General features: G+C 38.0%; 1 protein-coding gene across 1 annotated transcript in view; it reads right to left on the bottom strand.

The window, feature by feature from the left end:
* The window catches only part of FBXL13 (F-box and leucine rich repeat protein 13), a 217,273-nt gene that overhangs the window by 67,560 nt on the left and 123,918 nt on the right, over nucleotides 1-25,795 (bottom strand). Inside the window, exons 13-17 of the mRNA XM_027539757.1 lie at nucleotides 9,439-9,537; nucleotides 8,773-8,890; nucleotides 8,516-8,678; nucleotides 1,551-1,670; nucleotides 694-820 (exon numbers count right to left, since the gene is read on the bottom strand). Coding sequence (XP_027395558.1) covers nucleotides 694-820; nucleotides 1,551-1,670; nucleotides 8,516-8,678; nucleotides 8,773-8,890; nucleotides 9,439-9,537 — 627 coding nt within the window. The remainder of the gene's footprint in view (nucleotides 1-693; nucleotides 821-1,550; nucleotides 1,671-8,515; nucleotides 8,679-8,772; nucleotides 8,891-9,438; nucleotides 9,538-25,795) is intronic.

Below are 25,795 nucleotides of genomic sequence, written 5' to 3'. Positions count from 1 at the left end.
GTTGTCTTCTTCTGTCCCTCCTAATGCTCTGATTTCAAGAGAAGCCAGCATATTTATTGTCTAACTGCAGTCCATTAAAGTCTTTCAGAAACATGACAAATCTCTGGATTTATCTTCATTTTGAATGGAGCAGTGCTGGAAAGGTAGGATGGGTGTGACCTGTGTTTCAGCTCTAATGAGTAGCTACAGCAGCTTGCAGGAAATTAGTTTCTTAAAATATATCCTTTTATAGATTTGAAGAGGCCATTTTTATTCCCCCTCTTGTTTTCATTTTTTAAAAACTTATTTTTTATTGAGGAGGCCATTTTTAGATTTCAGTTTTGAACTAGAGACTTGGATCTAAAAGCACAAAGTAGTCTTTTGGAATGTGTAATCCACAAGGGAAATATATTTAAGCGATCTAAAATATATCTTCACAATGAGCAAATGTCCATAGTTGAAACAAATTTCAGATCTAACAGTCTGATCTGTCAGGACTTTCCTGCAAATATTGTATTTTGCCATTTTTTGAAGTAGAAACAAAACCATTGATTTACAAATAACCTCAACCATCACTATTCCAGAAAAAAATTTCCCAAACTTACCCTTTATAATCCAATAATTTAAGAAACAAATAATTGTTGTTCTCTCCATTGTTTACAAAATAGAAATGATTGTGTTACAGAAAACAATAGAAGTCTTTTTTTTTCTTACCTCATTAGAGATGTCTGTTCCAGAGAGATCAACCGATACCAACGAAAAGATGTTTGCAATAAATTCAACTCCTAGGTCAGTCAGATGTTCACAATTTCGTAAATTCAAGTAGTTTAAATTATAGCACCTGAAAGAAAGTAGCATGAAAAATTACCTTAAACTTTTCATCACCCTGTCAAATAGCAATTTCTTTGCATAAAAACCATCTGGGGAAAGCAAATGCTATTTAAACAAGGATTTTATTTTTCTCATCATAATGTTAATGTTAATAGTAAGCTTAAAAGTGGACAATACACAGCTGAGTGAAATATTTTTTCTGTGATTTCATTTCATATTGCAATTTCTGATAAGAAAAAAATATTGCATGCATGCAAAAAAACTCATATATATAAATACCAAGATGAATAACCACTAAAAGGACAAATTTAAATCTCTCCTTTTCCTTACACATTTACTACAAGAATTGAACTTCACCCTGTAGTGTACACAAGACCTTTGACAAGTAAAGAGGATCAAGAATAAATTCACCCTCTAGAATATCCCTTGGGATACACTGGAGTAAAGGTTTCCATAGAGACAATGTCCTTGAAAAAGACACGTAAGTCACCCAGGTATAGCTATTTATAACTTCTTGAGTGATTCCATCTCAAACTTTCTCCAAGGTGATATTAGTAATAAACAGAGATAGAAAATATTAATCTATGACTCCAATATCTTACTTGGTTTAACCGAATATTGGACCAGCTTCTAGGCATCCCTGATATTTTCCAAATGGCTTCAAAAGTCCATCTCTGATCTCTCATATCAACAGATATACAGCTACTAATAATATATGTAATATTATTGTTTTATCGTACCGTTCTGATAGTTTTGCCATGGAGGCATCACCCAGGTGGATACAGTTACTTAAGTTTAATTCTCTTATCTTTGTGCTTGCAGGACCATCAAGAAATTGCTTTAGTCCCGTATCACCAATTCTGTAGGAAAGAAAAAGGAAAGCTCTACATGTGATTTTATGTATAAATATGTACAGTACTATTAAAATAAGAGCTACTACATCCAGTACATTTCAGAATGGCAAGGTAATATCTATATCTGGTATTTTGTCCACATTTGTAAACCAAATTTGGTTATATAGCTTTTACTTTAATATAAAATATACAAATGATAGTAATAGATGTATTAATAAAAATGCTATTCCTGTTCATTTGTTCATTTAATTATGTGGCATGACTATTAATAAAACAGATGGCCTGCAAAGTTTCTTCCCTGAAGTTAAAATCTGATCATGTTAAATAGTGCCTGTTGCAATCTCCTGCAAAAGAAAAAGACCAAAACTTAGGATACGGAGAACCAATACTTACAATCAAACTACTATCAAAATCTTGGAGGAATTTCCACTAAGCACAAGTCAGTTTAGCTGGACTAGAAAAAAACCCAGTAAGTTACGTATAGATCCTTTCTGAAGCAGACAAAACCTGATGCTGTAGGAAGACCTTGATCTCAGCCTTCCCACACTGTCCTTAATCAGAGACACCTGTGTGTCAGTGCCACCCCCTCCCATAAGTCCTGCTTTATAACCACTCTCTAAATTATAGTCAACAAGAAACACACTTTTAATAAAATGACAACAAGAAGAAAATTGTGAAGTAGCATTGCTGCAGCTGCGGCTGCTAAGTCGCTTCAGTCGTGTCCGACTCTGTGCGACCCCATAGACGGCAGCCCACCAGGCTCCCCCGTCCCTGGGATTCTCCAGGCAAGAACACTGGAGTGGTTGCCATTTCCTTCTCCAATGCAGGAAAGTGAAAAGTGAAAGTGAAGTCATTCAGTCGTGCCCAAGTCTTAGTGACCCCATGGACTGCAGCCTACTAGGCTCTCCATCCATGGGATTTTCCAGGCAAGAATATTGGAGTGGGTTACCATCGCCTTCAAAGCAAATTAAATAAAATTAACACAGGGAAGGCAATTCAGTTAAAATTCTATGCTAGTAAAAATATTAAGTAAGACTAACAGGGTAGTTTTATATTGATTAGGATTAACCCTCAATGAAGAGAATATGGATGGATGTGGAATTTGGAGATCATATTCTTTCCTGCCATGAAATTATGTACAATGAAATGGTGTAATAATGTGGCAATTTAAAATATGTGTGTGATCTAGCAACTTATGAACATGTTATGTGTTAAAAAAATCTTACTATCCATTGAAATTAACACAACATTGTAAATCAACTATACTTCAATAAAATAAATTTTTTAAAAAATCAGATTGGTCTTGGATTTCTTCTCTGCAAGAGAAATACCAAACATATAAATATAACAGTATAAACAGTGTTAATAAAATATCAATTATAAATATATTTTCTGTTACAGAGGAAAAATCCAAGGCCAATCTGACTTTTTTTTCTGGTAATTTTTTTTTTTTAGCATTTTAAATCAATTTATTTGCTTCAGAACATTTATAGTCAATTCCGGGCTTCCTGGGTAGCTCAGCTGGTAAAGAATCCTCCTGCAATGCAGGAGACCCTGGTTTGATTCCTGGGTCAGGAAGATCCCCTGGAGGAGGGCTTGGCAATCCACTCCAGTATTCTTGCCTGAAGAATCCCCATGGACAGAGGAGCCAGGCGGGCTACAGTCCATAGGGTCGCAAAGAGTCGGACACGACTGAGCAACTAAACACACACACACAGGCAAAATCATGTTTATGGTCATTTGGTAAATGGTCATATGGTAAATTGGTAAATGGTCATATGGTAAATCAAATCTTAACTCTAAATTTTGGTTGCCTTTGAATATGGATTACAAATTTCTGAATATTAAGTATATTCATAAGCCTAATCATAAAAAACTAAGTCATCCTACAATCTTTTAAAAAATTACCTTTTAACCAAATAATTCTTATAAATACTACTATGAAGACAAAAATCCAAGTCATGACTTTTTATGCAACATATAGTGTTAGTCGCTCGGTCATGTCTGACTTTGCAAAACATGGGCTGAAGCCTGCCAGGCTCCTCTGTCCATGGAATTCTCTAGGCAAGAATACTGGAGTGGGTAGCCATTCCCTTCTTTAGGGGATCTTCTGGACCCACGGATCAAACCCGGGTCTCCTGCATTACAGGCAGATTCTTAACCATCTAAACTAGCAGGGAAGCCCCTTCATGCAAACATAATATAGCATAAATACAAACTGAAGGAAAAATAATTAGGAATTCAAAAAGAACATAATTAAGGTACAATTTTGTATTAGACTTGGCTTTTGACAAACAAAAATGGGTCATGAAAATTAATATAATTAATGTAATTTAAATTCCATGGACTATTAAAGTATATTCAACATGATAAACAACTTAACCATCAACTTTCCCATCAGCCTTACCCCTAAATAAAGACTCCAAAAGATAGAGGTCACATTTTTGTACCATGATGTTATAAAACTAAACGTTAGTTACAAAATTATAATTAAACTACTTAGATATCTGAATACATTTTTAGTAAAAAAGTCTTGGACAAAGAAAGAGAAACTCAAGTAAGTATTATAAAACTATATATCTTTCCAAAATTTATGTATTTAACATAATTTCAATTACTATCTCAATAGGATTTTTTTCTGAAATGTGACAAAAGTATTCCAACATTCATTTGGAAGAATAAACTGGCAAAAATATCTAATAATTTAAAAGAAGACAACTCATGAAGAGAATTTCAGTCTGTTAGATATTAGAATATATTTTGTTGTTGTTCAGTCGCCCAGTCCTGTCTGACGCTTTGCAATCCCATGGACTGCAGCATGCCAGACTTCCCCGTCCCTCACCATCTCTCAGAGTGCCCAAGTTCATGTTCATTGGATCGGTGATGCCATCCAGCTGTCTCATCCTCTGATGCCCTCTTCTCTTTCTGCCCTCAATCTTTCCCAGCATCAGGGACTTTTCCAATGAGTCATCTGTTCACATCAGATGACCACAATACTGGAGCTTCAGCTTTGGCATCAGTCCTTCCAGTGAATATTCAGGGTTGTTCTCCCTTAAGATTGACTGGTTTGCTCTCCTTGCTGTTCGAGGGACTTTCAGGAGTCTTCCCAGCATCACAGTTCAAAGGCATCAATTCTTTGGCATTCTGCCTTCTTTATGGTCCAGCTCTCTCAAACATATGTGACCACTGGGAAGACCATAGCCTTGATTATGTGAACCTTTGTCAGCAGAGTAATGTCTCTGCTTTTCAATACACTGTCTAGGTTTGTCATCGCTTTCCTGGCAAGAAGCAATCATCTTCTGATTTCATGGACTTCCCTGGTAGTTCAGATGGTAAAGAATTTATTAAAGTATAATGATAATAGATAACACTTACTGAGTGTTTATTAAGTGTCAGACACTATTCTAAACATATTATATGAATTGATTTATTTTATCCTCACAACAATCCTGAGTATATACTCTTTATTTCCCCCATTTTTACAGATAAAATACTGTGCAAGATTAGATAGAAGATAGATGAATGATTGAAAGAGAAAAAATTGCCTGAAAACACACGTTTATACACACACACACACATACACATACTGACATGAGTCTGTGTTTATATGTATGTATATATAAATGTATATGATAGTCCAGGAAGCATAAATGTCAATAGAAAGGATTATTTCACATAATGGCCAAGCTGATGAGTTAATGTAGTTAGTTGTAAACCTGGCTGTGCATCAAAAGCACCCATGTTGCTTTTTTCAAAAATATGGAAGTTGGTGTTCCATCGGTAGATATTCAGATTCAGTAGCTCTGGGATAGAGCTTGGGCATGTGTAGTTTTATTCAGCTCTCCAGGTGATTCTGATGCTCTGGAATTTTCATTTTAAATCATGAATATTTTTAAAATGTAGCTTTCAAAAATAAATAAATAAATAAATAAAATGTAGCTTTCTATTACTGATTCCTAATATAATTGCTCTGTAGTAAGAGAATATAGTTTCTTGATACCAGTACTATAAAAGTTGTGAGGACTTGCTTTAAAACTTTATACACAGTCCATTTTTTGAAGGATTGATATGTGGTTGAGAAAAATATATGCTTTGATTTCTCAAATTTCCCATTTTAAGTGTATCTTCTATAGATGAATTTTTAAAAATCTAATCTAAAACTCTAATATTAAACCTCCCCTATCTTGTTATACTCTATTATATTTTTCTTTTTATTTTTTCACTCTGCTACCATATCTTCAGTTATCATCCAATTTTGTATTTCTCTCTTCACTGAGTTCTAGTCTGCTGATTAGCAATCCATTTTATTTCAATAACTATATCATATTTATTTATTTCTAAAAGTTAGTTTTTCAAGTTGTTGTTGTACAGTCATTAAGCCATGTCTGACTCTTTGTGACCCCATGGACTGCAGCACACTGATCTTCCCTGTCCTTTACTATTTCCTGGAGTTTGCTCAAACTCTTATCCATTGAATCAGTGATGCCATCCAACCATCTCATCTTCTGTCGTCACCTTCTCCTCCTGTCTTCAATCTTTGCCAGCATCAGGGTCTTTTCCAAAGAGTTGGCTCTTTGTATCAAGTAGCCAAAGTATTAGAGCTTCAGCTTCAGCATTAGTCCTTCCAGTGAATATTCAGGGTTTATTTCCTTTAAGATTGACTGGTTTTATCTCCTTGCTGTCCAAGGAACTCTTGAGAGTCTTCTATAGTACCACAGTTTGAAAGTATCAGTTCTTTGGCACTCAGCCTTCTTTATGGTCAAACTCTCACATCCATACCTAACTACTGGAAAAACCATAGCTTTGATTATATGGACCTTTGTAGTCAAAGTGATGTCTCTGCTTTTCAGTATGTTCTGTAGGTTTGTCATAGGTTTGTCACATTTTCTTCCAAGGAGCCAATGTCTACTTCCATGGCTAGTCTAGTTATTTTTATCATATTTTGTTGCCTGCTCATATTTCTGGTTCCATTATCTATTTATTCAAACATTTTACACATAGTTACTTAATATTCTATGATTAATTCTTCTAATATCTGAGTTACTTAGCTCAAATGTATACTGCATATCTTTGTACACTTGATGACTCATACCTTCATACATTTGATGGTCTTTAATTGTGAGCATCTATTTATTTGATCTTAACCTATGGGAACCCTGGATGCTTAAAGAGAAGATGCTTTCCTTCAAAAAAGCTTGCAGATAACTTCTTCCAGGGGCTTGGGTACTATCTACTTGAGACTGTTTTGTCCCTTTTGAAGGGTCCAAACACTGCAGAAGTCTCATCCTGCTTCCCTATCTTGAGTCTTACTAAAATTGATTATCTCAATGTCAGTGTTGAACATTTATGCTAATAGCAGCTCCACCTTTTATGTTTGCTTGCCCTCCACTTTCCATCTCAGAGAGTCTGCTCATTGAGAGGATGGTGATGAATCATGAACTGCATATTTCTCTTACTCTTTGTAGGCTCAGCAATGTATTGGAAGTATGTTTCATCAAGAATCTAAATTGTTTGTATTAATAGCAAGGAGTCCTTTGAAGTGTTTTGTCAACTATACTGCTAGAAGCATAAAAACCTCCATTTATTTTTAAAATTAATTAACCTACAGAAGCCTGAGTGAAATATATGACTGCAATTCAATTTTATTTCATGTTAATACAAATAGGATTAACTGTTATGTTCTTAGTTGCTCAATTGTGTCCGACTCTTTGCGACCCCATGGACTGCAGCCCACCAGCTTCCTCTGTCCATGGGGATTCTCCAGGCAAGAATATTGGAATGGGTTGCCATGCCCTCCTCCAGGGGAATCTTCCCAACCCAAGGATAGAACCCAGGTCTCCCGTACTGCAGGTGGATTCTTTACCAGCTGAGCCACCAGGGAAGTCTATTAGCTGTTGTATAATAGCTTCCATATTGTGCTTCCATCATGATGCCAGCTTGTTCATGAGCTTGCAACTACAAGATATCAGCTGGGGCTTTAGTCATCTGCAGGATTTACTGAGTGTGGAGGATCTGCTTCTAAATTCACTTACATGTCTGTTGGTAGGAGGCCTCAATTCCTTATTGGCTATTAACTAGAGGCTTCCTTTCCTAATCCAGGTTTCCCCGTTTCAAATCCTGTCTTTGCCTTCCCTCCCAACCCTCGGTGCCTCCCTATTTTAATAATAGGAACTATGGGTTAAGACTTTGTTTGGCTTAGCTTATTACTCTAACTTGTCTTATGTTATACAAACTATTAACCAATTTCTTTGTAATCACATGCTGTTTTGTTATCTTCTGGCCCCATAATATTTTAAGAAATTTACATAGGAAAGAGGCTGAGATATCAATTGGGGAAGACATTTTATCAAGAATTTGATCCTTGCCCCCCTGAGAATGCCAGGTCAGAAGCCTATTTGTAACTCAGGTGAAAAAAACGGTTTCAGTAAGAACTTGCCATCTGTGAGCAGATCCACACAGAGGAAAAATCTAACTAGTACCCAAGAGTAAACACTTCAGTAAGATTGGTTCTTCATAGGCAAGTCAGAAAGTCCATTTGGGAAAAAGACCTATTAACTGAACTAGCTGTGAGAACCTTCACTAGGATAAGTAGCCCACAAATGTTCTAGTGAATTCATTTAATCTTACAAGAGCCTGTGACTCCACATATCCTGAGCATTCCCTGATCATCTCCCCGTGCCCACATATAACTAGTCTGGGTTGGGTGCCCCTCCTTTGTTTTACCACAGAATTCTGCACTTACCTCTACTTAGATCCCTGACTTTCATGTTTACTATACTGACCAATGAACATCTTGAGGAAGCTTGGAACATTCTAGATAATCAGTGTTTCTTGACTGAATGACTGTTTACCTTACACAGTTTGCCAGATTCAACACAGTGAGATGCTTCAAAGGTGAGAGTGATTTGAGGCTACCATCTGTTATTCCCTTGCAGTCTACCATGTAAATGTGACTGATGTTTGGATAACTCTTGTCTATAAGTTTGAAGCATGCATCAGTAATCCTTTTATTTCCTGTTTAAAAAAAAGAAAAAGTTAAGGATTGTATTTGAATCACCACAAGATTAAAAGTAAAAATTAATGCTAAACTACTTTTTATATCTCACACCTTCAAATCGGATCTTTTTGATGTCACAACCAGAAAGAGCTTTGAAAGCACTATCGGAAATATGTGGTGCGCCAATGAGGACTACTGATGAAATACGATGGCATTTATCAACTAAAGCCTTTAGAAGGGAAAAAATAAAAGGTTAATCAGATTATATAGAACACATTTGTCAAAGTCATGAGATTATTTTTTTCTCTCAGTCTTTTCAAAAACGGACACATTAACTATTAAGTTGTCCTGTTGTCAAAGAAAATGGGAACTTTTACTTTTTCCAATATACTTTACTACACTTACATTTGAGTAATGTGTAGGAATCAACTAAATGATATCACAAAAGATAGGAATGCATGAGACAATGGAATGCTGAAAGAAATCAGAACCTTTAGAAGCTTAACATGTAGAACCAGATTTAAGGTTTATGCTTAAGCTTACATATGATTTTATAAGATTTGATTGCAATATCATTGAAATAAAAATATCCTAAATGTGAAATGAAGTTTCTTAGGGTATTTAAAGATTCAAATGTTCAAATGTGTGTGTAAATTTCATAATTATATAACATCAACTGCAATGAAAAGCCCATTCATATTTTTCAATAATTCAAGCCACTAGAAAATATGCCTACCAAATGGGACTGAGAAGAAAATGTAGTTTCCAAATACCTACTTTTACACAGTTGTCCGTCAGAGTTGGCATGTCATTGATAGTCAGATGCATTATCCCACTGCAGCTGTTTGCAATGTTCCTGAAGCCTTGAACTGAAATCTGAATTGTACAAAGTTGGTGAAAATGATGGGAGAACCCATTAGCATCACCTCTAATAAAATCCAAAGATAGTAATAACCAAAGATGTGTTATGATTGGTTTACTGTGTTTTAAAATTGAAATCATAACATGCTGTAGACATAAAAAGGAAACACATATTCTAATCTTGATTTCTTTATTTTATTTTTTATATGTATGTTTTGTGAAATGATCACCAGGGTAAGCCTATTTAACTTGTTATTCTATTTTGTATTGAAGTAAAATTCATATAACATAAAATTAGTCACTTAAAGTCTCTTAACTAAGGAGAAATATCAATAACCTCAGATACACAGATGACACCACCCTTATGGCAGGAAGTGAAGAAGAACTAAAGAGCCTCTTGATGAAAGTGAAAGAGGAGAGTGAAAAAGTTGGCTTACAGCTCAACGTTCAGAAAACTAAGATCATGGCATCCAGTCCCATCACTTCATGGCAAATAGATGGGGAAACAGTGGAAACAGTGTCAGACTTTATTTTTCTGGGCTCCAAAATCACTGCAGATGGTGATTTCAGCCATGAAATTAAAAGACACTTACTCCTTGGAAGGAAAGTTATGACCAACCTAGACAGCATATTAAAAAGCAGAGACATCACTTTGTCAACAAAGGTCAGTCTAATCAAGGCTATGGTTTTTCCATTGGTCATGTATAGATGTGAGAGTTGGACTATAAAGAAAGCTGAGCACTGAAGAATTGATGCTTTTGAACTGTGGTGTTGGAGAAGACTCTTGAGAGTCCTTTGGACTGCAGGGAGATCCAACCAGTCCATCCTAAAGGAGATCAGTCCTGGATATTCATTGAAGGGACTGATGTTGAAGCTGAAACTCCAATACTTTGACCACCTGATGCAAAGAGCTGACTCATTGGAAAAGACCCTGATGCTGGGAAAGATTGAGGGTGGGAGGAGAAGGGGACGACAGAGGATGAGATGGTTGGACGGCATCACTGACTCAATGGACATGGGTTTGGGTGGACTCCGGGAGTTGGTGATGGACAGGGATGCCTGGCATGCTGTGGTTCATGGGGTCGCAAAGAGTCGGAGACAACTGAGCAACTGAACTGAACTGAAGTAATCATAGTTTTGAATAGTCACAACTTCTATGTAGTTTCAAAACATATTTATCACCCTAAAAAAAATCCTTTTACGTATTAAGAAGTTGCTCCCCATACACACCTTCCCTAGCCCCTGGCAATCACTAATCTGTTTTCTGTCTCTATGGATTTACCTACTGTAAATATTTCTTACAAGTGGAATTATGCAGTATGCGGTCATTTTGTGTCCAGTTTCTTTCACTTGCCCTGATGTTTTTGAAGTTCAAAATATATGTGTCAGTACCTTATTCCTTTTTATGGCTGAATAATATTCTATTTTATGGAGATACCACATTTTGTTTATCCACTTATCTGTTTTAGATCTTTTGGATATTTTGAATAGTGCTGCTGTGAACATACATGTACATCTATTTGTTTGAATACCAGTTTTAAATTCCTTTGGGTATACACCTAGGAGTGAGATTGCCAGATCATATGGTAATTCTACTTTTAACTTTTTAAAGAACCATCAAAATACTTTCTACAGTGGCTGTACTATTTTACATTCTCACCAGCAATCTACAAGGGTCCTAATTTCTCCACATCTTTGCCAAAACTTATTTTTTATTTTTTCATATTTTCCTTTTTCAAAAAATTTCCTGAGTTTGAAGTAGTACCTCATTGTAATTTTGATGTGCATCCCCCTAATGACATATGCATTGCAGGCAGATTTTTTACCAGGTGGATACTGGAGTGAGTAGCTTATCCCTTTTCCAGCAGATCTTCCTGACCCAGGAATTGAACTGGGGTCTCCTACATTGCAGGCAGATTCTTTACCAGCTGAGCTACCACGGAAGCCCAATGACTAATGAAATTGAAATTTTTTCATGTGCTTATTAGTCATTTGAATGTCTTCTTTAGGAAAATGTCTATTCAAGTCCTTTGACTATTTTTTAATTGGTCATTTGTCATTTGTTGAGTTATAAGAGTTCCTGTATATTCTGCTTTCTAGACCCCTGGATATATGACTTGGAAATATTTTGTTCATTCTTTAGGTTGTCTTTTCACTTTTTAATAATGTCCTTTGATACACAAGTTTTTTACTTTGATGAAGTCCATTTTCTCAGCTTTTTCTTTTGTTGCTTATGCTTTTGATGTCATATCTAATAATCCATTGCTAAATCTAAGGTCATGTGGATTTATTCTCAGTGTTTTCTTCTAAGTGTTGTCATTTTAGTTCATATTTAGGTCATTGGTCCATTTTCAGTTAATTTTTGTATATAGTATGAGGTAGGGAACCTACTTCATATTTTCATGGATAATCCAGTTGTCCAGCACCAGCTGTTGAAGAGAATACTCTTTCCCCAACTGCATGGGCTTGGCATCTGTGTTGGAAATCAGTTGGCCATAACAGTATAGATTAATGGACCCTCAATTCTACATGTCTGTCCTGTGGCAGTACCACACCATTTTGATCACTATAGCTTTGTATGTTGATTTCTTTCAGCTATCATTATCTACATTAATAGAAGCAACAGTGGTAGAGAGTGTTCAAAAATAGTTACTGGTCAAAAGACCAAATATATTTCCCTATGAATTATCTTAAAATAACATTGTTATTTAGACTTCATTTCCTAACAAATGGTCATGGATGGGCCATAAGATGATGCTCTGATTCAGTAATGGGAGAGTAAGACTCTTTCCAAAAACAAATATCAAGGGGAACTCTCGTACCAAGTCATCTTCACAATATGACAGGGAGATAGAGGAATAGCAGCCATATATATTATGATCTCAATGTTGTTTTAAAAAATATATATGTCACAGACAAATAGACAAAAAACTAGAAACATTTCAAAATATTGTTTATCTTTGGATACTGAGCTCATGAATGACTTTTATTTTCTTTTGTGTTTTAAAAATCTCATTTAATGAGCATATAATTCTTCTGTAATCAGAAAAATTGAATAAAAGGAAAGAAGAAGGAAATTCAATCCTCTTCCTCACAGAGTCGGCTTGCAGTCACATACTTAAAGAAATCTAATGTATGCTGAAAGTGAGTATCTACTGAAGACTTCTGCTTCAGGACATGGTCCTTTTAACTTGTTAAAAAGCCAAGCCTCTAGGTGATATTTGGCCTAAAAGTGTCCTGTTAGATGATTTCAAAGACTTCCTGCTAAAGCTCAGGAAAACATTTGTTGAATTCCTCTTACTCCTACTCCTCACTCATGGACTGGAAGAAAAGTTTCTGATCATAGGATCCAAAATGTTCCATGAGAGGCTGTGGTGAGCTCTAGGAGCCTAGTAGGGCTCATAATAGCTATCATTTAAGTAACACTTATTGTTTACCAGGCACTTTTTAAGGCAGTTTTCATATTGTTATTCAGTTACTCAAACATGTCCAACTCTGCAATTCCATGCACTTCAGCATGCCAGGCTTCCCAGTCCTTCACTGTCTCCCAGAATTTCCTCAGATTCATGTCCATTGAGTCGGTGATGCTATCCAACATCTTATCCTCTGCTGCCCTTTTCTCCTTTTATGATCAATCTTTCCCAGCATCAGGGTCTTTTCCAATGAGTTGGATCTTCACATAAGGTGGCCAAAATATTAGAGCTTCAGCTCCAATATATTTTCACATAACTGGTCTGTGTCATCCTCACAAGCACCCATTATGATGTGGGTCCTAATGCTACTGTATTAGTCTGGGTTCCCCAGAAAAACAAATCCAATAGGAGACAAGTAGATAGATAGATAGACAGACAGACAAACAGATGGAAAGGGAGGAAGGAAGAAAAAAAAATGCATACATAGATACATAGATAAAGTTCTTATAAGGAACTGGCTCAAACAAAAATAGGGGCTAAAAAGTCCCAAGATCTGCAGTTGGTAAGCTGAAGAACCAGGAGAGCTGAAGGTATTGTCTGAAGACAGGCAAAGACTGATGTCCTAGCTTGAAGACAGGCATAGAGAGTGTATTTTCCTTCTCAGCCTTTTTGTTCTATTCAGACACTCAACAGATTAGATGAGACCCACCTACGTTGAGGAAGGCAATCTGCTGTAGTCAGTCTACTATTTAAATATTGATCTCATACAGAAACAGCCTCATGGACAAACCTAGAATAATATTTATCCAAAAAACTGAGCACCCACGGCCCATTCAAGTAGACACACTAAAATTAACATCACAGCTTCCTTGAATATTTTGAACATTGACTTTTCCTAGACTCATGGTTAATGCTCTTTTTGCTCTTGGCTGCTTTCCTGGCTGTTCATCTAAGCTTGCCTGGCCACACTTTTATCCAGATCAGCTTTGAGACCATCCACCCCATCTGGAACCACTAACTGTTTGACTCATACATAACTAAAAAGAAAGCCCTAAGACCTTATTTTTGCCCCATATTTTCAAGTTAAAACACAAAGTCTCAAGTCTTAAAATTTTAATTCTAAATATTTAATTAAGGAACTTAGGCAATCATAAAGGAAATCAGTCCTGAATATTCATTGGAAGGACTGATGCTGAAGCTCCAATACTTTGGCCACCTGATGCGAAGAACTGACTCACTGGAAAAGACCCTGATGCTGGGAAAGATTGAAGGCAGGAGGAGAAGGGGATGACAGAGGATGCGATGGTTGGATGGCATCACTGACTCGATGGACAGGAGTTTGAGCAAGCTCCAGGAGTTGGTGATGGACAGGGAATCCTGGTGCGCTGCAGTCCATGGGGTCACAAAGAGTCGAACACGACTGAGCGACTGAACTGGACTGAGTGTCCTAAAGTTAAAGCTTGAAATTGGTAGAGGAAACATTCCATTTTTTAAAATATTTTAGTGAAGTATAGAGTTGATTTACAATGTTGGGTCAATTTCTGCTGTACAGCAAAGTGAGTCAGATATATATATTCTTTTCTGTTCTTTTCCATTATGATTTATTACAGTATATTGAATAGAGTTCCTTGTGCTCTACAGCAGGACCATGTTGTTTATCCAGCCTATGGATACTAGTTTGCATCTCCTAATCCCAAACTCCCAGTCAAAAATTCCATTTTTAATGCTTGTATATGAGTATTATTTAACTTGTATAGCCTAAATTTTATTCTTTAGACTGTATAACTTAATTTTTATTATTTAACTTGTGGTAGCTTTGTGACCAATCATGTTTTTCAGCACTGTGAAAGTTCTCACAGAGGATGTGTGATTATACTATGTTGTGAAAGGTCTCATAACTGACTGCTCACACTTAAAAGACACGCTACAAAATGTCTGGAGGCAGGAACAGTAAAAGAAGAGAGGCTGTTCTAAGGAGCTGAGACTTCTATAGACTGAGGTAGCCCTAAGAGATGAGGAAATGGAGACTCAGATCTCTTGATCGATTTTCTCCAGATTACAGATTGGTAAGTAGAGCAAGAATACAGATGTACAAATTCTTAATCCAGTACTCCTTCTGATTAACATTCTTCAACAATAACATCCAGTTCAACTGTTCCATCCCAGCTTCCAGAGCTCTTCAAACTTCGTCATTCCGGCCAGAAAGGCATCCAACTTCTCCAGTACTCAGTGGACCTGTCTGCTCTTTGTCTGACCTTGTAACCTTTCTCCACCCCTTTCTCTTTTCATCTAGTCAAGCCTTAGCTATTCCTCAAGTCCCAGTGACTCCAGCCCTATCCTGCTACCTTTCATCTCTCGCCCTTATAGGTTTATAACTATTTTAGCATATAACATTCCTATAATCTGTGCATGTTTTATTTCCCCCAAGGAGATGATTTTATACTCTTTTTCTTTTAAACTTCTTACTGTGTTGAATAACTATTAGGGGATAGATGAATTAAATTTAGGAGTAAGACCAAGTCTGGGAAAGAGTACAGATTTTGGCTACAGACAAGATTGAAAATGATTCAAAGTTGAAGGTAAAGCACAAGCAGAGGCAAAGCAGTGGGAGTACTTGGCTTAGATGAAGTGGCAAGACCACCCTTGGGATGAATAAGAAAAGCTTAGTAGGTAAAGAGGGAGGAAAAACTAATGGAAGACCCATAAGACAAAAATTAGGTATTTCATATTGTACTGCCATGGATTCTTGAATAAGTTTTCCATAAATACTCGCAGGGAAAAGTCCAGGGGAGATAAATTAACATTATAAATCTGGAGAACAGAGGACAGGGAAAGAATGCTGGGCTTGGAGCCAGCAGAGAGCTGGGTTTGAGTCTCTCTCTTTCTCACTTGTAACAAAAGGCGGTTCAACCTGTCTGATGCTTAGTTGTCTCATCTATAAAATGGGTATAATAATACTTATTTTAGGAGATTCTTGAGAAAACAGAGTCATGTATATGAAAGTGGTTCATTAGCATGATACCTGGTATGTGTTTCGAGTACCAGTTTTCCTGTTACTGTTCTTCTGGGCATATTGTGAGCTCACTGAAAAATAGATTCAAGAACTAGAGGTAAAGACCTTGAGACATCATTCTAGTGTATCCCTCACACCATAAGTATGACGAAACGGTATTTAGAGAAGTTGGGTGATTTGAGAATAGATTCCTTATCTGTTCCTCATGGTGTGTCCCCAGCGCTGGACACGGTGCCACACACAGAGTGGGTGCTCTGTAAGTGCTGGATGAATGAACGGATGTTCTTGAGTCACACAGTCAACAGCAGAGCCAAGGCTAGAGACCATTTCTCCCCATAGTGACTAACTCCAGATCCAGGGATGGGAGCAGTTGTTTTTCACAACACTTCTAAATTTCTCCCCTTATCTCAGCCCTAGCGTATTGCCCTGCTTCCCCAGTGGCTAAGCAACCAAGTGGCTAAGAACTAAAAGATAACAACAAGTCTATTACCCTCACACTCGTATCTCCAATAATGGCTTCCCCAAAACAAGTAAAAAACTTTTTCTCTCTTGCTGTCTTGGAAACATGTTCATAACAAGATTTCCTGAACAAGGGGGAAAAAGTGATAGCAGAAATCAGCCAGAGCTGAGTGGTTCCTTGTAATGCAGCCAAAAGCTGGGTGCTATCAACCAATAAGATTGTATCCAGGAAAGGAAGGGGGAGGGGCAGGGAGACCTCTGAGAAAAGCTTTTCAGTTTTGTCCTGGCATGAAACGCTTAGTTCTGTACATAGTTTATTTTAGAATATCCAAAAAGATGCTTGGCTAATATTTTATGACTCAAATATTCCTGCCAGAATCTTTTAGGCCAACCAACGATTAGTTGTCCTTTCTCTTCACTGAAGTGATGAGGATACAAGCCTAAAATTAAAGATTCCTCTCTAAGAGAAAAAGCAAATTATTTCACTGTGGTAAAATACTGGGTTTTGCCACATCTGATATCTGTGCATTTTCTGTATAGGATTCTTATAAAATTTGGGGTTGGATCTCTTTTTGTTTACTTTTGAGGTAATTTTGGCTTCAGTTTGGACAACAACTGGAGCCCTGCCACGTGGCTGTTTTCTGGTTAAGCTCCCATTGGTTGGGAACTTGGGGAAGTTGGCCACACCAGTGGTGTTCCAGTCTCAAGTCCCAGCAGACAGCTACTGCTGCTAATGGGGGCAGAGAAGCCTTGGTGCTCAGAGGGAAATTCTCTCCATCTGCCTCTGGCTGGGCCTGAGCACAACAGGACAGAGTGGTCTGTGAAGGAAATGAGCTCTCAGTGAGCCACATGAAAAGAAGACCAAAGTGCTGAGCAGCACAACCTAGCTCAGATCCCTCCTCAGGGAGGATCACATCTTATCCAGCTCCCATTTTCCAGCCCTTCTTTGCAACATTGTCTCTGAATCAGTTAGCTCAACAACACAGAAAAAGAGATATATGTAGCGTGAGACCCTCATGACAGAGATACCCATCTTAGGTAGACATAGCCCATGTTGTGTTCCTGTACCATTTTCAGCTGTTCCTCTCATTCTAACCAGCACTATAACCAATGGCTAATGAGTAATGTGATGACTTCAGTCATATCCATATATCCTTTATAACCTCTTGATAACCTCAAAGAAGCCTGGCTTAGCAAGCGGAATGAACTGTTGAAAAGAAGGATTTCTCCCAAAACATTATGGAACATTCTGTTTTATTGCATTCAAATGTGCCACAGGCTTCAGTAGCAACACTTCTCAGGATCTGTGTTAAGAGGGCTTGATAGGCTTTCAAATATTATGTCCTCTGTGGTGATAGAAGAGGCCTAATTATTATACCTACCACTCTCTCTCTTTGCATGTGCCTGTACTTTCGAATCTATATGTTCTTCATGGCCACTCGCGCCTCTATGTTCACTAATGCACTTCTCCCAGATAGCTCTGGAAGAGGCTTCAGATAGAGCTGTCTCTTTCTCTTACATCTCAGAGCACCAACAACCAGAGCCCTCACTTTGCAGTGTGCACCTTCTGCCTTGTATAATAATTCCAGGTGCACATGTGTAATATCCCTGCCCGTCTTACCCAGGCCCTTTACAACACCATGCTGGGAGCAAAGTATGATGCAACAACAGCTTGTTAATAGGCCAAGTAGTTGTTAAGTAAATTGTGTGTAGAATGTAAATTAGAATTAGTAGTTCTAATGTGGAGGGGGGTGGAGCATGGTCAATATCGTCCTTTGTTAAAGATTGCCATATTTATCTAAAAACACTGAACAGCCAAACATGAAATAAAAAGAAAACAAAACAAAACAAAAAAACCTTTCATTTTTCAGTGTGAATAAGGAAAATAAAACTAAAGCACAAGATTAGTGAAGCCTACAGATACCAGGAAGGCAAGCATGGGTGCCAACTCTGCATGTAAGTGCTCACTGCACAATGACTGAGAGCTGTGATCTGCAGAAGCAGGCTGCTGCTGCTGCTGCTAAGTCACTTCAGTTGTGTCCGACTCTGTTCGACCCCATAGACGGCAGCCCACTAGGCTCCTCTGTCCCTGGGATTCTCCAGGCAAAAATACTGGAGTGGGTTGCCATTTAAACTCTACCATCCTTGTCTGGAGTATACCATGTCGTTCTCTTCCTCACCCGCTGGCCAATTACTTAGAGCTTCCGCTGTGCTATAATGGAGGCTTATCTCTTTTTAAATCAAGAGAATCACAGCTACAATACTTTCTTCTTAAAACACAATGATCACAGAGCTCCTTTGTCTAGATTTATTGAGTTAGATGGAGGCTTTACAGCTACAGTCCTAACCACCGGCTTCACCCAGATCCAAAGAACTAAAGTAGAGTTTTATGAGCAGTTCATGAAATTCTGTGTATAAGCCATTTGCTATGATAGGGAAGAGAGAAGAAACTGAAATAAGTTTAGTTTTTCAGAAAGCATTACAATTTTTTCAAACCTATTTTCAGGAGGGGGAAATATGATCTGAGGCCCCTGAGACTCATCATTTTGTCATCCAATTCTTCAAGATCTAAAAATTGTTGCCAGATGTTTTATTTTTTACTACTTAATGTAATAAACATCTTTAAATATTTTGGCTACAGAGATTACATTAATCTATGGATTCTAAACAATAGGCTTTTGTTTTATTTATTTTTTATTTCAATGCGGCTTGTATTAAGTTGCATTCAAACTAGTAATTATGCCAACCATTTAAATTTATATGAGTCTTACCTATAAGATTCATAAAATTTTTCATAAATCCTTCAATATTTTTCCCAATATGGGTTGAAGTGTGATTCAGAAAGGACACAAAACACTCCTTTAACAGGAAAACTGAGGCCTAAGAGCTGACCCAGAGACACAGAAATTGCACTGTGACTTTTCTGGTTCATGCCTGTTTTTCCACTACAACCCCTCCTGAGTGATGACACTTAAGACCATATAACACTTTTCTCAAATACAAAATTTAAATGCAGCAATAATTTCTTTATCATATACAGTAAATAGCACTTTATAGTTTTACAAATGATAGTCTAATGGCTCAATAAAGGACAGAAATGGTAGGGACCTAACAGAAGCAGAAGATATTAAGAAGAAGTGGCAAGAATACACAGAAGAACTGTACAAAAAAGATCTTCACGACCCAGATAATTACAATGGTGTGATCACTCACCTAGAGCCAGACATACTGGAAGGTGAAGTCAAGTGGGCCTTAGGAAGCATCACTACAAACAAAGCTAGTGGAGGTGATGGAGTTCCAGTTGAGCTATTTCAAATCCTAAAAGATGATGCTTTGAAAGTGCTGCACTCAATATGCTACCAAATTTGGAAAACTCAGCAGTGGCCACAGGACTGGAAAAGGTCAGTTTTCATTCCAATCTCAAAGAAAGGCAATGCCAAAGAATGCTCAAACTACCACACAGTTGCACTCTTCTCACATGCTAGTAAAGTGATGCTCAAAATTCTCCAAGCCAGGCTTCAGCAATACGTGAACTGTGAACTTCCAGATGCTCAAGCTCGTTTTAGAAAAGACAGAGGAACCAGAGATCAAATTGCCAACATCCTCTGGATCATGGAAAAAGCAAGAGAGTTCCAGAAAACCATCTATTTCTGCTTTATTGACTATGCCAAAGCCTTTGACTGTGTGGATCACAATAAACTGGAAAATTCTGAAAGAGATGGGAATACCAGACCACCTGACCTGCCTCTTGAGAAACCTGTATGCAGGTCAGGAAGCAACAGTTAGAAGTGGACATGGAACAACAGACTGGTTCCAAATCAGGAGAGGAGTACGTCAAGGCTGTATATTGTCACCCTGCTTATTTAACTTCTATGCAGAGTACATCATGAGAAACTCTGGGCTGGAAGAAGCACAAGCTGGAATCAAGATTGCTGGGAGAAATATCAATAACCTCAGATATGCAGATGATACCAGCCTTATGGCAGAAAGTGAAGAACTAAAGGGCCTCTTGATGAAAGTGAAAGAGGAGAGTGAAAAAGTTGGCTTAAAGCTCAACATTCAGAAAACAAAGATTATGGCATCCGGTCCCATCACTTCATGGCAAATAGATGGGGAAACAATGGAAACAGTGTCAGACTTTATTTTTCTGGGCCCCAAAATCACTGCAGATGGTGATTACAGCCATGAAATTAAAAGATGCTTACTCCTTGGAAGGAAAGTTATGACCAACCTAGATAGCATATTAAAAAGCAGAGACGTTACTTTGTCAACAAAGGTCTGTCTAGTCAAGGCTATGGTTTTTCCAGTAGTCATGTATGGATGTGAGAGTTGGACTATAAAGAAAGCTGAGTGCTGAAGAATTGATGCTTTTGAACTGTGGTGTTGGAGAAGACTCTTGAGAGTACCTTGGACTGCAGAGAGATCCAACCAGTCCATCCTAAAGGAGATCGGTCCTGGGTGTTCATTGGAAGGACTGATGTTGAAGCTGAAACTCCAATACTTTGACCACCTGATGCGAAGAGCTGACTTATTTGAAAAGACCCTGATGCTGGGAAAGATTGAGGGTGGGAGGAGAAGGGGATGACAGAGGATAAGATGGTTGGATGGCATCACCAATTCAATGGACATGAGTTTGGGTAAACTCCAGGAGTTGCTGATGGACAGGAAGGCCTGGCTTGCTGTGGTTCATGGGGTTGCAAAGGGTTGGACACGACTGAGTGACTGAACTGAACTGAACTGAATTGAATGGTTAAGAACCCAGTCTTCAGAATTCGATGGATCAAGGTTCTAATCTTTGTCCAGACATTTTCAGTGTGACCATATGCAAATTACTTACCCTATCGTGGCATCATTATAAGTGGAGATAGCTTATATTAGCTTGCAAGAGCAGGTTGTTAAAATTTTAGGAATTATGCAAGCCAGTTGTTAAACACAGCCAGCTAAAAAATTAAAACATATAAACTTAAAATTAAATAAGCTGTATTAACAAATGTAGTGAACACCCAAAATCATGACTTCATAATTATTTTACTATTATGCTTTACTGTTATCTGTGCTCTTGAAGATATATATGTTTATTATATCTGTATGATAACAGTATTACATAGTGCACATTTCTTCCTGTCTCACTGTTTTAGTGACCTCTGTTAGCTTGAAATAGGCCATGGTGAGAGTATTTACACCATGGAAGTTAGCAACCATTATAATTCAGGGATTTGCCTTTTCCTTCTCAGGTGTTAGATGTTTACCAACACACTACTGCTCAGTTTCCACACCTCAAAAATGGGAATAATGATACACACCTCATATAGTTATTTATAAATATTAAATGAGATAATAAACGCAGAGCACATACCTCAACATCTAGTTCATAGTCAATACCCAACAAATGGTACCAATTTTTATTGTTGTTGTTTAGTCGCTAAGTCATGTCCAACTGTTTTGCAACCCCATGGACTGTAGCCCTCCAGGTTCTTCTGTCCTCTGTCCATGAGATTTCCCAGGCAAGAATACTGGAATGGGTTGCCATTTCCTTCTCCAGGGAATCTTCCCAACCCAGGGATTAAACCCTGCATTAGCAGGCAGAATTTTTTTACCAGTGAGTCACCAGGGATTAAATAAAGTCACCATTCATTAAAATATAGAATAAGGTAAAATATAAGTAAATTATAATTTTTAATTTTCTGCTGCTGCTGCTAAGTCACTTTAGTCATGTCCGACTCTGTGTGATCCCACAGACGGCAGCCACCAGGCTCCCCCATCCCTGGGATTCTCAAGGCGAAAACACTGGAGTGAGTTGCCATTTCATGCATGAAAATGAAAAGTGAAAGTGAGGTCTTAGCGACTCCATGGACTGCAGCCTACCAGGCTCCTCCATCCATGGGATTTTCCAGGCAGGAGTACTGGAGTGGGGTGCCATTGCCTTCTCCAAATTTTTAATTTAGCTGTTACCAATTCATTTTGGTACATTATCTCTTTATTCACAGCTGGCTTAGCTGGTCACATAACTCTTACTGTTCCAATTACCCTCTATTGATAAACTACCAAATCTGTACCTCCATTCCCAGCTCTGCTGCAAGGACTGGACTTCCACTTTCAAGCAGTTCTTGTCATTGACAACTAGATGTATCACAGAAAGCTAAAATTCAGCTTTTCCAAAATAAAATTCATTATTCTTTTTCCCCACTCATACTCCTTCTTTAGTTATCTTAGTTAATCATCTTATAGAAACACAAAATCCTAAAGCTGAAAAAGATCTCGGAGATCTAGCCTAACCTAGCCATTCTACAAAAGAGAGAACTGAAGCAGAAAAACTACGTAACTGCCCAGGGTTGCACAGGTGCTTATGTGGCATAGCAAAGGCTCTAGGGGGGTCTCTTAACTTTAGTTTGGGGCTCCATTCACCATCCCAGTGCCTTCTGCTTATGAGGGAGAGAGAATGAGATTGCTCTGCTAATGCAATCTCTTTGTTCCATTTGGCTAATACAGTCATCTCTGGAAGTGCCTCCGAAGCTTTCTCCCACTTCTACCACAAACCCCAGGGGTGAATAAGTAAGACCTTCCATGATCTTTGCCTTTCTGAAAGGGGAGGTTGGAATTTATGTAGTGTAGAGAGAACCTAAATGACCTTAGAATCTTCCAGTTTGCAGTTTACACAGTCCACCTTTAAGATTCATGAGTCTCAGAGAGATTTAATAGTATAAGAACTACTGATAAACTTCTGTTGCTGTATTGAGTATTCTAATCATTTGAACATTTCTGGGATGCTATCCCTTTTCATTTTTATTGACTTGTATAATAACTGAAAAACAGTTGATGAAACCATAACTTTCACTGTAATATTTTGTAGTTGCCTAGGCTCTTTTCTCCCAGTAAATCTGAAGAAATATCAGGCTCAGTTCTTACCAAGAAAAGATAATCAGACTTTGCTCTAGCAAGTTACCAACTTCTTAGACACCTAACGAGTGTCCTGAGCTTCTAGCTGAAGAACTTGCTAACCATGCTCTGAAATCGGCTGCAGTTTCATTCATTCATTCATGAAACATTGATCAAAGTCTTACTATGTGTCAGGTATTTATGATATACTTAGGATACAGATACAGATAATCAGGCTCAATCCTTGCCATAAGGAGCTCACAATGGGGCAGAGAGCAGACAAGCAGACCATCAAATACATAGAGAACACTTACTGGAAGTGGAATGAAGAGATCTTAACCCAGATGGGTTAGGGGAAAGGAGGGGTCAGTGAAGGGTTCCTGGAGAAGGTTGTCATTGAACAGAGCCTCAAAGGATATGTGAAAGTTAACCTGATGAATGGGGAAATGAGACAGTATGAGGGTATTTAGGCAGAAGGCAAAAAGTGAGCCTAGTGGAAGTATTTAGGCTGGATGGAAATGAAGAACAAAGGAGCAGAGAGGCAAAAACTATTATAAGCCCTCTTGCTCCCTGCTGCTACTGCTGCTTCTAAGTCACTTCAGTCGTGTCTGACTCTGTGCAACCCCATAGACAGCAGGCCACCAGGCTCCCCTGTCCCTGGGATTCTCCAGGCAAGAACACTGGACTGTGTTGCCATTTCCTTCTCCAATGCATGAATGTGAAAAGTGAAAGTGAAGTCATTCAGTCGTGCCTGACCCTCAGCGACCCCATGGACTGCAGACTACCAGGCTCCTCCGTCCATGGGATTTTCCAGGCAAGAGTACGGAGTGGGGTGCCATTGCCTTCTCCCTGGTTTACCTTAAATCTGAAAATCTTAAATCTGTACCTTGGCCCAAACTACCCCCATCTTCATCTGGATCCTTTTCCCACTCCATGTTCAGGGTTACTAGTTTCTGGACATTTGGGTTTCAACCTGAGATTGGCTACAACCCAGCCTTCGTTACCAGCACAACTGTGATCATTCTATGCCTGCTGCTGCTGCTGCTGCTAAGTCGCTTCAGTTGTGTCCGACTCTGTGTGACCCCATAGACGGCAGCCCACCAGGCTCCTCTGTCTCTGGGATTCTCCAGGCAAGAACACTGGAGTGGGTTGCCATTTCCTTCTCCAATGCATGAAAGTGAAAAGTGAAAGTGAAGTCCCTCAGTCATGTCCAACTCGTAGCGACTCCATGGACTGCAGCCTACCAGGCTCCTCCGTCCATGGGATTTTCCAGGCAAGAGTACTGGAGTGGGGTGCCATTGCCTTCTCCAAGTAAATCCCTGTTGCTTCTCTATTTTATGTATTGTAGTTTCTATCTGTTAATCCCATACTCCTAATTTGCCCCTCCTGCCCTCCCCTCCCCTTTTGTAACCATAAATTTGTTTTCTGTGTCTGTGAGTCTGTTTCTGTCTTGAATATACACTTATTTTTGTATTTTTTTAGATTACACATATAAGCCATAACATACAGATTTCTCTTTTCTCTGACTTATTTTACTATATATATATATATATATATATATATATATAATATACATATAACATACATATGTGTGTGTGTGTGTGTGTGTGTATTTGTATACATAAAATTGTTACAGTACCTAAAGAGTTCTGAATGGGTTCTGCTAAAGTCATGTTCTTCCTGGAAAAATTCTAGCAATTGCATATGGAACTTAAGAATGTCTAGGCCTGGGCCAAATGCTAGTGGCCATTGGAAAACACTGTTAATAATCTAAAAAGAATATCTAATAGTGGCTAAGCATTTACTATGCAGCCATCATTGTAAGCCTCTTATATGTGTCAAATCATTTAATTCATACAAAACACAGGTAGTTACCATTAATAGCATTTTCCCCATTTCATAGATAAGGAAGGTAAGGTACACAGAAAGATTAGGACCTGCCCCAGCCCCATACCTATCAAATAGCAAACTCAGGATTAAAATGCAGGTGCCCAGAACCCATTTCCCAATTACTGTGGTATGTTACTTTCATGGTGTCATGACTGACAGCTCCTCAGAACCACAAGGGAAGGGAGAGGAGTGATTCCTTGAAGCAGAGAATGAGACGCAAAGGAAAACTACCAACATCTCATATAGTGGTTCATTAGTTTCACTTATTTAACTAAACATTAATCCAAATATTCAACAAGCATCTGATAAACATCTACCATGAGTTAGGTCACACATCATTCCTTAAGATGTAGAAAAAGATGAATCCATTCACTGTCACCAAATGTCTCCCAGATCATAAATTACAAAGGAGCACAGGAAAGAGTACCTTCTTTACATGATAAAACCATTTTGTCTCCAAAGAGTCTTACTACATTGTATTTAAATATGGTTTTTAAAAATCATTTTATGGTATAAGCTTAGATTTTATAACTTTGAGTAAATAGTAAATATAAAAGCAAACAAATTAAATTTGTTCAACTGATTCAGCCAGAATCATTTTGTTAAATGAATGTAGTTTTTT

The sequence above is a fragment of the Bos indicus x Bos taurus genome, chromosome 4, assembly GCF_003369695.1.
Source record: "Bos indicus x Bos taurus breed Angus x Brahman F1 hybrid chromosome 4, Bos_hybrid_MaternalHap_v2.0, whole genome shotgun sequence".
Taxonomy (NCBI): Eukaryota; Metazoa; Chordata; class Mammalia; order Artiodactyla; family Bovidae; genus Bos; species Bos indicus x Bos taurus.
Note: the sequence above shows the minus strand (reverse complement) of the source record. Positions and strands in the feature narration are given on the sequence as shown.